The sequence below is a fragment of the Pleurodeles waltl genome, chromosome 5 (assembly GCF_031143425.1).
Source record: "Pleurodeles waltl isolate 20211129_DDA chromosome 5, aPleWal1.hap1.20221129, whole genome shotgun sequence".
Lineage (NCBI taxonomy): Eukaryota > Metazoa > Chordata > Amphibia > Caudata > Salamandridae > Pleurodeles > Pleurodeles waltl.
The window spans coordinates 430627073-430640842 of record NC_090444.1 but is presented as its reverse complement, the minus strand read 5'-3'; the positions used below and the strand labels follow the sequence as shown (position 1 = coordinate 430640842).

General features: G+C 42.8%; 1 protein-coding gene across 3 annotated transcripts in view; it reads left to right on the top strand.

Moving 5' to 3' along the window:
- The first annotated feature begins 342 nt into the window (after positions 1 to 342).
- Positions 343 to 13770, top strand: part of FAM161A (FAM161 centrosomal protein A) — a 128428-nt gene continuing 115000 nt past the window's right edge. The window contains exon 1 of one of the 3 annotated variants that reach the window (XM_069234198.1): positions 343 to 673. In XM_069234198.1, the coding sequence (XP_069090299.1) occupies positions 488 to 673 (186 nt within the window). In that variant the 5' untranslated portion in view covers positions 343 to 487. The remainder of the gene's footprint in view (positions 674 to 13770) is intronic. The other 2 variants (XM_069234197.1, XM_069234199.1) reach the window with 2 other exon arrangements.

Sequence of the window (13770 nt, the reverse complement as noted above, 5' to 3'; positions counted from 1 at the left end):
GTTATGTAGGTGAAGTAGGAGGGGGAGAAGTTTGTGTTCGGAGGTGAGGCCGGTCGCTGATCTGTTGTGATCAACGGCCTGGTAACACAAAGCGGGGCCCCCCTGATGCATCATTTTATTCATCAGCCAAGGCGCGTTCTTTCTTCCTGACGAGGGCCGGTGTGCCCGCGTTAGTTTTACCGTAAGGTGTGTCACCATATTCTGCCCATTATTTTCCAGGTGGGCGGGTTAAGCTCACCTTTGCCCTTAGATAAAGTGTCAGCAGTACCGTTCCCTTCTTTTCAGAACCGCTCTCCTCTTTGCGCTGCAGGGGGCAGCAGAGGCCCTAGGGAGGGCCTGTGCCTGCAGGGGCGGCGGACGGGGCGGGGCTGGGCGGATCTTGCTCGGCCGGTGTCCCGGGGTTACGGGCGCTTCTGTTGAGCCGCCGTGGGCCGTTGCTTAGCTGAGACTGCTCAGGCCGCCTGCGCCCAGCCTTCGCCGCAGCAGGATGGAGCAGTCGCACCGCGCCTCGGTGCTGGCCGCCTCCTGCCTCAGCACCCCGGTGAACCCGCACACCCGGGCCCCCGTCACCCTGTACGAGCGGCAGCAAGAGGAGGAGCGGTGGCGACGGGGCGGAGGGGCAGCCCTGGACGGGAAGGAGGGTGGCAGCAGCCGCGGGGCCCGGGAAGCTAAGGTACCGGGGGTTGGGGAGAGCTCCGCAGCGTCTGTGTGCAGACTCCAGGGCCGCCCAAGCCAGATAGTTACAGACGCGTTCCGTGAACACACAAAGTACTCCGCGTAACCAGGTCCGTTGTGATACAGAGCAAGGGAGGTACCGTGCAGCCGCTATCCATCCACGGTGTCCAGTCACCCCACACCGGCGGCACAAAACCAAGCGGTACTAATCACCTGACGTGCGCCAGTCACCACTCTAGCTGATACCCCCAGCTAAGCCATCCCCCAGGTCATTCACTCACTACCCTGCTTCTCGCCTACCACTGTGCACTCATCCACCGATACGAGTTCCCTGATTGCTCTGTCTGTCAGTTACTTACACCATTGCTATCCAGCAGTTCCTGTGCCAGTCACTTACCGCTGTGCTAGTCGTCCGGAGTTATGCCAGCTTCCTGACCAATCTAACACGGCCCACCCCTCAAGGTACCCCGTCAACCAGACTCTGCCAGTCTCCATGCAGCTGATTACTTCACCCACGGCTGTGCCAACAGGAACTCCCTTGATCCGCTAACTAACACTTATTGGTCTGTGCTTTATCAGCACCATCACAACGGTAAAGGAGCCCAGGACAGCTACTAGATCAAGCACTGGTTTCCAGTCGCTCAATGCTCGAGGCAGATAACAACTTTTCACTTTTTCTGAACATTGAACTTTTCTTAGCAATGTTTCATTCACTACCTTTCCACACACAGGCTCCGCGACAGAGACGTTTTAATGCATGGGCAAAGTAGGCATGCCTAGGACCCCCACTTTCCAAGAGACCCCCGATAAAGTTAATTTTCTTTCTAGCTCCCATCTATATCTCCATCTGTACCTTTAACATATTTTTGGCATCATGGGTCTCGAATGACCAAAAATGGGTAATAAAATATAAAGTTGTTTGAAACAGGGGCCTCTTTTGTCTTGCCCAGAGCCCCCGAAATCCTTATGGCACAGGTTGTCTGCCCTATATTTGGTATCGGTGGTCTTACTTTGCTGCCTTTCTAAGTGTAATATATAATTTGACATTCACTTTTCCTTGCTTGACGCTCTCCGTGAACTATTTTCCTGGAGTCAAAAAGAAAGAAAGTTGTTCTGTGGGAAATGCTCTGCGCTTCCTTTCACTGTTCACAAACTTGCTTGTACAGGATGGCAAAGACCACAAATATGTGAGTCCAGATAGCTAGGTTTTAGGTCTTGATGGGCAGTGCAGCTGTCGCTAGACATTATTTGATCATCCTAAAGAAAGGGCTTTAAGAAGCACTACCAGGAGAGGGTCATTGACTGCCCGATGTTGGTAACTAGGAGTACATGGTTTGATTGGGCAGACGAGTGTTTCCACAAAAAGTGCTTGCCCTCCACACAGTTGTGATAATTGTTTTATCCATCCAGCTCTGTGAGCCAGCAGCAGTATGTCTTTGCTTGAACACATAATATTGTAATGCTAATAAAGTGTTTTTAGATAACTAGATGATTTACATGATTGATTTTCTTTGGCAGCAGCACTGGTGGGACAAGGAAGTCATTAACTTCATACTTCAAAGTGCATTTTTGTGTTTGAGAGCCCCTGGCTACACTAATATACATGGGATTTTGAGCGTGGGGCAACTGTCGGCTTATCTTATTTGATCAATAAAAATTAGCCTTCAGTGCCCTACTGAGAGAGGGGCTTAGGCTGCACCCACAAGTTGGTTCCCCATAGTAAAGGATTTAACTGGGCCAAACCTGTGCGCTTTCACTACAAACAGCCTGTACTGAACATTTTGTCTTGTGGCAAAGTTTACATTTTATACAGCAGGACAGAGATAGTTCTGGTGGCAAGTCAATTATTACGGCTATAGGCCTGATATTTTTATTATGAAATATTAAAGCACTAGGCCTGAAGTATTTATTGTGAAAGTATATGTTAAAGTCAATGGGCATTTAGATGTGGATTGGTATTACGCTATATTAAAGCCTACAGAAAAGTATTTTGTTACATAGAATGTCACAGATTACTGTAGCAGGCAATGGTTTCAATTTTTGTCACCCAGTGTGACAAACCGCGGGCACAGAAGGTTTGCTTTGTGAGAATCTTTGTTAAGCTGTGTTAGGAAAGAGTATTTTGCTTAGTCAACTGTATTTTTTTTTTTTTTAATACTTTTTTATTTTTATGACTATATCCGATAGTTGCTTGTGCTGAGGCCCGTCAGCAGATATTTTGTTGCATGGAATCGCACAGATTACTGTTGGTGATCCACCCGAACAAACCATTGAGATAGAACATATGCACTAGAACCATCCATGTTAGGCTCTTTCAGGAAAGATGGTATTTTGCGGTGACAACTGTACGTTTATGTAAATTTGTACTTTTATGACTCGTTGCCAGATCATTGCCTTATGGAATGCCTACGCTCAGTGCAAGGGGCTTGAGTTGGTTATGGTGACAAACCAATGATAAAGGCTAGAAGCCTTATCGGTTCACGGGGAAAAGTTATGTCAGATTCCTTAGGTGTGACCATGGACATCATTTAGGGATCGCCAGGGGTCGCATCTGCGACCCGAGGCTTGCTCTTTGCAATCACTAACCAGGGGTGTGGAATTTATTAAAATATCTACTTGTCCGGGGGACAGGTTGCTTCTCAAATCTACTTGTCCTGTAAAAAGATCTACTTGTCCCTTTGGTGCCATGTAGTGTGGCGACAAATTATGGCAGCAATTAATAGCCTCTCTGATTATGCCAGGGCTACTACCATATTAGGGTTTGAATACTTGCAGTTTCAATTCCTACTGTAGCAATTTCCTTATTTTGCCACCTTTCTGTAGATCTGCATACTGGGGCTGGAGGAAACAGTAAGCAATAGTTCCAGGGCTGGAATGCCTTTGAGTCTGCAAGCCTACTAACCTGCATGTTTTAAAGATTTTTACCAGCTTCTCTCGAATATTTTCCCATAATAAGAAAGGTTAGACATTTACTCCGGACAATAGCAGAATTAGAACTTCTTCCAGAGTTGGGAAGAAAGTGGCTGGAGGGAAAATGAACTTGCAAATGCTCAATAGATTTTCACATGAGCAAATCTACACATCGTATTTACCCATGCTAAAATACAGTTCACAAATATTTTACAGGGGTACAACATATACCATGGGTGCACTTTTTTGACTTTCTTTAAAAATTTGGGGCCACATGTAGGTAGGTTCAGATTTGTGACCTGCAAATTGCGAGTCGCAAATCCGAATGTAGGATGGTGTCCTTGACACCATCTGTGATTCGCAAGGGCTTCGCAAATGCCCACCTCATGAATAATCATGAGGTGGGTCGCAATTCGCGACCCCCTCGCGAATGGTGGCCTGCTGGAGACAGCAGACCATCATGTCTGTGACTGCTTTTCAATAAAGCAGTTTTTTTTTGTAATGCAGCCCGTTTTCCTTAAAGGAAAACAAGATGCATAACAAAAATGAAACGTTTTCGTTTCATTTTTTCAGAGCAGGCAGTGGTCCGCAGGACCACTGCCTGCTCTGAAAAAATGTTTACAGTGACATTCACAATGGGGAAGGGGTCCCATGGGGATCCCTTCCCTTTTGTGAAAGTGTTAGCACCCATTTGAAATGGGTGCAAACTGCGATTGGTTTGCGCCCGCGGTCACAAAACAATCCTACATTGCACTGCGAGTCGCAATTAGGAAGGGAACACCCCTTACTAATTGCGAGTCACAAACCCGTTTTGTGATTCGGTAACCAGGTTACTGAATCGCAAAACTGGGTTTGTGCATCGCAATGTGCTTTTTGCATGTCGCAAACAGCGAAAGTCGCTGTTTGCGACATGCAAAAAGCTACCTACATGTGGGTCTTGGTCCCTAATTAGGTCTGGTGTGAACAAAGACATTTTGTTTTTATTAAACTTCTATTTCTCTCTCTTTCGGCTGGCTTTACTGTGAGTGATCGCATTCTGCTCTTCCACAAGGAGCATATTGCCACACAAAGTAGTTTTGTTCAGTGTCAGGAACTACAGTGGCAATCAGTGACATAAACGAAACTGGAGGGTGCCCCTTTGCAAAGAACATGGAGGAGCCCCCTCTCCAGACTCACTCAGGGCAGGTGATGTGCTGAAGGGGCCCCCTGGAGGGCGGCTGCGGGCCTTTGTTATGCCGCTGGTGGCAACGTGTGCTTTTAGAGTTCAAAAACTTTTTGGGGGGGTTTTGCCAGTGTTTGTTACAATGTTGAGGGCCTGGTAGCTCCCACAACAATAAAGTGTTACAAAAGCCATGTCAAAACAAGACACGCATTGATGAAACTAAAAGACTTATAAAAATATGTCAGATCAGTTGGCTTTGTCAGTGTTTGTTTATTTTCATGCTTCCTATAATCGTGTTGAAAATGGTTACACTGATTTTCCATTAGAAATATTTTGGGGAAATACTAGCATGCATCAACACATTTTACTAAATGACACTTCATTTGCATATAATCAGAGAGCATTCTGGGAGCATTATACTTAGCCTCTTAGCCTAAACTTTTCAAACATGTATGTACACGTATTTTTTTTTGTACTGCAACCAACGTCAGTAGTGAAGTGTGACCTTAAAACATTTATTTACAGCACTCACTCTAATAATGAAGACTTTCAAATAATGAACCATAAATACAAGTTCGAACAGCATTATCTTTTGGAAACACATTACCTCAACTGCAGAGAGTTCCATGCTTTGTAAACAGGCAGCCAAAGGGTTTGTGCTGCAGGGGGTTGGGCCTACTTGTCCCAAGGACAAAACAAACATAAAAACTTGTTGCCCTTGACCCCAAACAAGATGTGTCGGGCGATAGGAATTCCACATCCCTGCTAACACTGCCTTTGTGACCCCAGATCTCACAGGTGGCAGTTTGTTGGGTGCAGCTAATATTAAAAAAAAAAAAAAAAAAAAAAAAGAAGCTTTAAAATCTATGTAGTGGGGCTGTGTTTATGCGAGTGTAAGAGTGAAATTTAAGGTCAAAGGGGGCTTGATGTGCAGACAGTGTCACTTCTGCTACCCCTGCCATTTTGGTGAATTGACGTTAATGGGTGTGACCGGTTTATAATGAAAATGTATTCCTAAGTAAAGAAGCCTTAGTTACTGTGAAAGGCATGTGCTAAGTGCAATAGGCCTTTAAGGGTGGATTGTTGTTATATTGTGCTAAATGTAGGCAGACATTTTGTAAAATGTAATCTTACAGATAACTGTAGTAGGCAACAGTTTTGGTTTTGGTGACCCACCTGAACAAACTATGGGCATAGATGATTTACACTATGGTTATACATATTAGGCTGTAATAGTGGGGATGTTATGTTGTTTTGACACCTGTATTTTGTACATATTTGTAATTATATTACAGTATACCAGATAGTTGCCTTGTAGGAAGGCTTATGAACAAACAGTATATCTAAGTTGGTTATTATGGCAAGCCAATGATAAACGCTATAGGGCTGATTGTGTATAATGAAAAGTTACTATAAAGGCGTCAGGCTGGACATATTGATTGTGAAAGGCATATCTTAAATTCAATAGGAATTTAAGGGTAGATTGTTATTAAACTCTGTTAAAGCCTACCAATATGTATTTTGTTAGGTGGGATCTCACAGATTACCTTAGCATGTAAAGGTTTTGGTGTTGGTTACCCCCTCTGACAAACCGTGGTTATTGAAGTGTTGTACTGTCATAATCCGGTTTACACCCTCTTCGGAGAGAGAGAGTACTTGAATTTTCCAACTGTTACTTTGTACACTGTGTAATTTTATTTCTGTACCTGGTGGTTGCCTTTTAGGGAACTTTATGCCCAGTACAGGAGTCCTCATTTTATGTTGCTAAGCCAATGATAACAGTCACAGGCCTGATCGATTCATTAACAAAACTTATTTCTGTTGACATAGGTCTATTATGTTTATTATGAAACGCTATCATTAACACATTAGACCTGGCATAGTAATGAAATTGATATGTTAAACTCAGTAGGCATTTGAGGGCAGATTATTTATCTGTAATAAAGCCTAAAGCTGGGTATTTTTTCAGATGAAATGCCACAGATAACCGCAATATACTAGCGATTCCTACCCTCCTAATACCAGACTGCCAAGCTATATATACACGTTTCCTGCTACTTTAGGCAAAATAATTCTGAGGGCATGAAAAAAGGTTTTCCTTTCAAATTTATTTCTTGCGTTTTATTTTGCAATCGGGCCAAACCATGTTTCATGATACATCTCACTTCTTCAGGACCTGTTATTTTTGTCCACTTCTATAAAATCATAGAAATATTAAAACATCTACATAAGTATTTTAGAATACAGTATCTATTTCCATTTAATACACGTACAATGTATTCATATTTATTTCTTATTGAAAAATGATAATTATTTCTATTGTTAGCATATCATTTCCATATACACTTATACTGTCGATAACACCGGATGTTTTCTGCATTGTACACCATTAAATTTATTATTATTTTTAAAAGTCTTATATTGTGAATCCCAATCAGTCCAGACAATGTATAACATCATCTCATTCATCTCAATTTCTTTCATAAATCCCCCATCCCACAATAATACAACTTAGTTTACATCTTTAAATATCATTTCAGAATTACAATTTGTAAACATTTCATTGACATTCTTTTAGCAACATTTGCTTTCTTCAAAATCCCAGTTTCTTAATACCCAGTTGGACAAATTATTCTTTCCATAACCATCTCATAGTAAGTGGTCCCAATTATCTTTTAAATCTAGTTGATTCAATCCTACTGCCTTTGTTGAAACTAAGGGCCTGATTTAGAACTCGGCAGAGGGGTTACTCTGCCACAAGGGTGACAGATATCCTGTCTGCCAAAATCTAAATCTCATAGGATGGTATAGGATTTAGATTTCAGCGGATGGGATATCCGTCAACGTTGTTATGGAGTAACCCCTCCGCTGAGTTCTAAATATGGCCCTAAGTTACACTTCAACTAACCAGATGCTTGATATATCTAACACCTCCACACTCACTTCATACTTATATGTTTGAAAACTATAAACTTACACTTATGTAGGAAAACAAAACAATTTGACTAAATTCAAGGTAAGTATAACACATCCATTTCCACAGGGCTATTCAAAATCATAACACCCCACTCACCCATATGTAAAGAAATCAACTCAAATACTTTTATCTGTGTCCCAATGAAGCTTATATTTCAATTTTGGTCCATTCCATATCACTGCAAAATATATCAGCTCAACATCAAAACACTTTAGCAACATTTTGATCTATAAACTTATGAACTGGAAATACCAGTAACACTGATAAATGGAGATAGCTATCTTATTCTAAATATTGATGTAGCTTTTTAATGTTTTATATCAGTGGGACCCAACCTTTTGACTTCTGTGGGCCTCCACTTTCAGTACAGGAACCAAGAGACCCCCCACTGAATCATTATTAGAATCCGTCCTGCCCCCCCTCCCCCCATTGAATCATTACTGAAAGCTGGGGACCTAATCTGTTATTATTACATTTTCTAAGCAGTCACAGACCCCCCGAGGAGGCTCTGCGGACCCCCAGGGGTCCCTGGACCACAGGTTGAGAACCATTGTTTCATATAATTGGCTAGCAGTAATTGAGTCCCTGAAGAAGCTCGATGTTGTGAAATACATGTTGGCCTAATTCCTGAAGAAAATGCAAGGAATACATTTGAAAGGAAAATATTTCTTGTGCCTCCTCCGAAATGATTGTTGTCTAAAGTAGCGGGGTGATATCACCCTACTTCAGTGCAGTGTGCACTTCCTGCTATCAAGCCTTGATTTACTTTAATTCCAGATTTACTTTACATTTCTAAATAATTATAAACTTTTTCAGTACATTTCTTCCATGACTTCACCTATGCGTCTTAGTTGGAGCAGACCTATGTCAGGATATGGCCACTATCAGTGTCTGCTTGGTCCTTTCATTTGTCATTTAGGCTCAGGCCTGAAGAGATGTTCATTTAAGGACATTTATCTCTCTCAAATGGGTTTTTAATCTTGGCACAGTGGATCAGTAAGGGCTTTGGAGTTCAGAGCCCCTTAATTCCATCTGGAACATTTCACATCTAGGCCTGTTCGCATGCCTCCCATTTTCTGGCATTAAAGATCGACTAATAAATGCCCTAACATGGCGGATAGGGGTTACTGCCTATTCCATTCCACATGATCGCCACCGGATTATGCAGCTTTGCCCACTGATCATGTTTCTATTTTGAGGGCTGAAACTGAGATGCCATTTGGTATTGGAGAATTCATTGTAGGTTCCTCTTCATCCTCTGTATTCTCTCGAATAGAAGATTATCAAAGGGGGCATTTCTTAGAAAAAGAAGAATCTGAAACTCAAATATATTATTAATAGAAATATATAATTCTGGCTTCTGCTTGGCACATCATTCGTAGCCTTTCGAACTCTCCTTTTAAGTTTCTTGAGCCGTGCGATTTTTTTGACTAGATAGTTGTAAGATTGGGCTGCTTTCCAATTTGCTATACCGTAAATGTCTTTTAGATTTTGTTTTCTAAAACCAATGACCTTAGCTTTTTAATTTTAAGGTCCCTGACATTGTCAGCGTGGTATATCTCGATATGAGCCAACTAATTTTGCAGTTCCATTACTGCGGAGGTTAGAAGTAAGTTATCTGCATAAGAAGGTAACTTGTAATTATAAAAACTGTTTGCCAACTGTTGTATGTATATTTGTTATAAAATGATTTTTTCTTTTTGGCTATCACCTCCATCCCCGGAGGTCAAAGAAATCCCAGGAGTCGAAATTCCTGTGATCTCGAAAGGATGCACAATTAAATCGCCCTCTGTGCCCGAAGCACTTCTCAGGAGCTGCAACCTCTGTTTTCTATTTCTTTTGACTTGCAACACAAGTCTCACTTTTTATGTCATTTCACACCCAGTTTGTTTTTGCCTGCCGTCTTGTGTGCCGAATTTGGTGCAATGGTTGTGGCAATTTGAAGTTATGAAGAGGTAGACTGGCTTGGGTGTCTGCGAGCCCACAAAGGTTTTAGGGCATCTAAATTGTTGCTCATCTAGAACTCACACAAGGCTGCATCCACCCACATCACAGATGCAAGTTAATACTGTGTAGAGTATAGGTTCGTGAAGTAGTGTGAAAAGTCCCAGCAGTAGCTTTAACCACAACTTTTTGTAAACCCCTCAGAATGTATTATTGGTCACTAATTATGCAATCCAACGTCACTAATCCCTTTTGAGATGTTTGGTATAAAAACACAGAATCTGCATCTCAATTGAAACACACCCGTTTAAAACTTCTGGAACCAGTATTTAATGTTGCAAGGTGTACAAACTCAAGTCATGGGAAATGACATGTAAACTTAAAAATTATATTCAAATACTTGTCATCTCATTTGAATAGCTTGAGCATAATTATCACGTGATTGTTCTTTTAAAACTGAATATTACTCAAATTACAGGGTCTGTTAAACCAGATTTAATGCAACAATTGTATTTATTGCTTATTATTGGTTGTTTGAATATTTGGAAATTCATCTTAAAAAGTAACTTGGAATCTGATTTAAATATCATTTTGGTAAGAGATTCTAGAACTGGGGTGAACATTTGGGTTTCGATAGACGAGCGCATGCTTTCAATCGTGTTGAATTACATTTTTTATTACCAGCCCACTCATAACTTTTTAAAATATCTTTTTATCGATTTCCGAACATGCAGACAAACATTAAACATCAGGCTTATAGTCTCCTTTGAAAGTTCCCCCCCCATCCTCTCACAGCGTCTTTTAACTCTTCATCTAGAGGTTAGTGGAAGGGTAGTTTTTAGGCAAGCATCCCTTTCAAGTGCTAGTATATCCTATTTATGGTTGTCATTTCAATTACTCAACCAATCTAACATTTATAGTGTGTGTCAAATCACCTGTGAGGGTCTCGAGGCACTGGAGCTGTATTGGTGCACGGAGGAATGATCATTCGAACATCCAGGTTTTTAGTTCTCTTCTGAATAGCTGAACTGACGGTGTGGTCCAGAGGTGCATGGGGAGGTTTTTCAAAGCCTTTCCTGCCAGGTACAAGAAGGAGCATCCTCTGCTGTTGGCTCGATGGATCCATGGGGTGTCTGCGAGGCAGAGAGAAGCTGTTCGGAGGTGTCTGGTCAATTGGTGGAAGGCCAGCCGTTTGTTGAAGTATCCTGGTCCCTCGTTGTGCAGGGCCTTGTAGGCGTCAGTCAGCATCTTAAACTGGCATCTCTTCTGAATCGGGCGCCAGAGTAGTTTTTTGAGTTGAGGTGTGATGTGGGTCCTTCTAGTGGGGTCTAGTACGATTCGTCGCGGAGTTCTGTATTGTCTGAAGTCTCTTCTGGAGGCGTGCTGTGATTCCCCTCTTTACCCATCACCATCAGTCTCTTCTCTTTATAGTTCTACCACTAGTCTCAAATCCCTTCACACTCCTTTTCTGCTCCCTCCCCTGCCACTTACCATTTGCTCATGACCCTCCTATGTGACCACCTTCCTTTCTCATCACCCCCATCCTTTACAAGCATCATCCTCTGCCATCACTCTTATGTATTCCTCTGCTCACTTCTCATTGCCCCCAACTCAGTATATGCTTACCCACTCTCTTATTTGCATTATTCATTTTGCACGTTGGTACCTTTCTTCATTCATTCTACTTCCTCATGTTCCTTTTTCATCCTCCTTCATCTACCGCTGACACCATCTTATTTACCTCTTGTTCTTTATGATGGAGATATGAGTTTTAGTTGAAAATGGCACCAATGGTAGTCAGTGGTTTCGGTAGACTAAGTCCTAAATGTAATTTGAGGCCAACAGTGGTGGACCTCTTGTCACGTGTATTAAGTGGATTTGTCCTGGTGAAACTTTGGAAGTCAAAGTTCAAAAATGTTTCCAAGTACCGTTTCAGAAATATATTTTGACACTTTTTGGGAGAAAAATCCTCTGTTGGTGTTTATACTTTTGAGAGATTTTGTTTAAGTCCAAGTCAGAATGGGAGGTTGTTGTTTTTTCTGAGGTGCTGAAATCCCTGTGGGGGAGGAGGCTGTAATTCAGTCCAACTATGAGGAAGTGTGGTCTGATACTTCTCAGCAGGTGCCGTTAAAGCTCTGGAGGAAAGTTTCTAAACACTTCTGGTGCCTCAAAAGCCACAGGAGTACACTTCCAAGATTGTTAGAATCTTAGGGGAAGGAACTTAAAGACACTCAGTGTCGGACAGAGACCAACTGCAGAGTTTAGTCCGGATGCCACTGGTAAGCCGGGCACTGCAGAGAAAAGGCCTCTTGCAGATTGCTTTACCCCTCTAGCCACACAGAAAGCAAGCCAACAAGAAGGAGCAGCTCTAGTACTTCAGTGCTCCTCCAAGGTCAGAGACTAGATGCCTAGGTCTTTTCTGATCTTCCACTGGTCAATGGTGTTCTGAGGAGGGTGCCTTGGGGGTGCCACATATATGGCTGACACTAGCTAGTCAGTGGGGATAACTCCCAGGTGGGGTAAAAGGTGCCAGCCCCTGGCCTGCCTATTTTTTTAGTCAGTCCTTTTTGCATTACTACAAACAGGCCTAAATGGTGACGTGGAATTTCCAAGCAGGTCACAGTCTTCAGCCACATTAAACTTGGCCTCTGAAAGCTGATTATTTGTAGGGGAGTGTGCTATGAAAATAACTAGTGTCCTCCCACATCTAACACTAAAATCCAGTTTGAAGCAGGCCCTGGACCCACAACAAAATGAGACAGAAGTCCGGTAAGACAAAGCAGAGTCCTTCAGCAACCAGATACAGGATACACAATAACAGTGATCTCATCCTGTTTTATCCCTTTCAAATGCACAACCTGTTTACGTGTGCCTCAGAGAGGATTTCAGGCAGGCTTGCACATTGCTTTGCCAACTGAAGGAGCAGCACTGCTTACCCTGCTCTCGGAAGAGTTATAAGTGCTCATTCAGGGCAACAAATCTATCAAGGTGCTCCATTGTGTGGCTCCTGGAAGTTATTCCCACATCATTAATAAAGGCATAGTACTATTTGGGTAGGTGCTGGAGACCTAATGCAAATTATCTTCCAGGAACTTCAGGCAGGTTAAATGTAACTTTCTAAAAGTAAAATTTTCCATAATACTTAATAAAAACCCAACTTCACAATTACATTGGATTTTTAATAGCTATTAATATTATTGGTTTAATTATTTTCCTTGATGGTCCCAAACCAAAAATAGCAGTGTTCAATCAATCAATCAGTAATTTGTTAAGCATGCTACTCACCCGGAAGGCGCTGGGGGGGTGCTACTGATCGAAGAGGCAGGTCTTGAGGTGCTTCCTGAAGGTCGGGAGGTCCTGGGTCAGGCATGGGTTGACGGGCGAGGGAGTTCCAGGTTTTGGCGGCAAGGTGGGAGAAGGATCTGCCGCCGGTTGTGATCTGGTGGTTGCAGGGGATGGTTGCGAGAGCGAGGTTGGCGGAGCGGAGCTGGCGTGTTGGGATGTGGAAGTTGAGACGCTCGTTGAGGTAGGCAGGTCCGGCGTCGTGGAGAGCTTTGTGAGCGTGGATCAGGAGTTTGAAGACGATCCTTTTGTTGACGGGTAGCCAGTGGAGGTCTCTGAGGTGAGCTGAGATGTGTTTGTGGCGAGGGAGGCTGAGGATGAGTCGTGCTGAGGCGTTCTGGATGCGCGGGGGTTTCCTCTGGAGCTTGGCTGTTGTTCCCGCGTAGAGGGTGTTGCCGTAGTCCAGTCTGTTGCTGATGATGGCGTGGGTGACCGTTATTCTGGTTTCAACGGGGATCCATCTGAAGGTCTTGCGAAGCATGCGTTAATATATCAATGTGTACTATGGTTGTCTGTATAGAACAGCCAGGTTTGTCACAGTGTAAAAAGCTTTCTAGACCATGTCACTGTAGGAACATGGTGACATTAATTTTCTATTTGCCCCGCTTTTAAAATACCATACGTCCTACATTGTAGGCTGCAAGGCCTACATAAGGGTTTCATATTTTAAAGGGAGATATTGGTCTATCAAATAAGGTTATTTTAACAGGTTGCACTGTAGGGTAAGTGCTACAGTCCACAAGTGCCATTTAACTTTCAG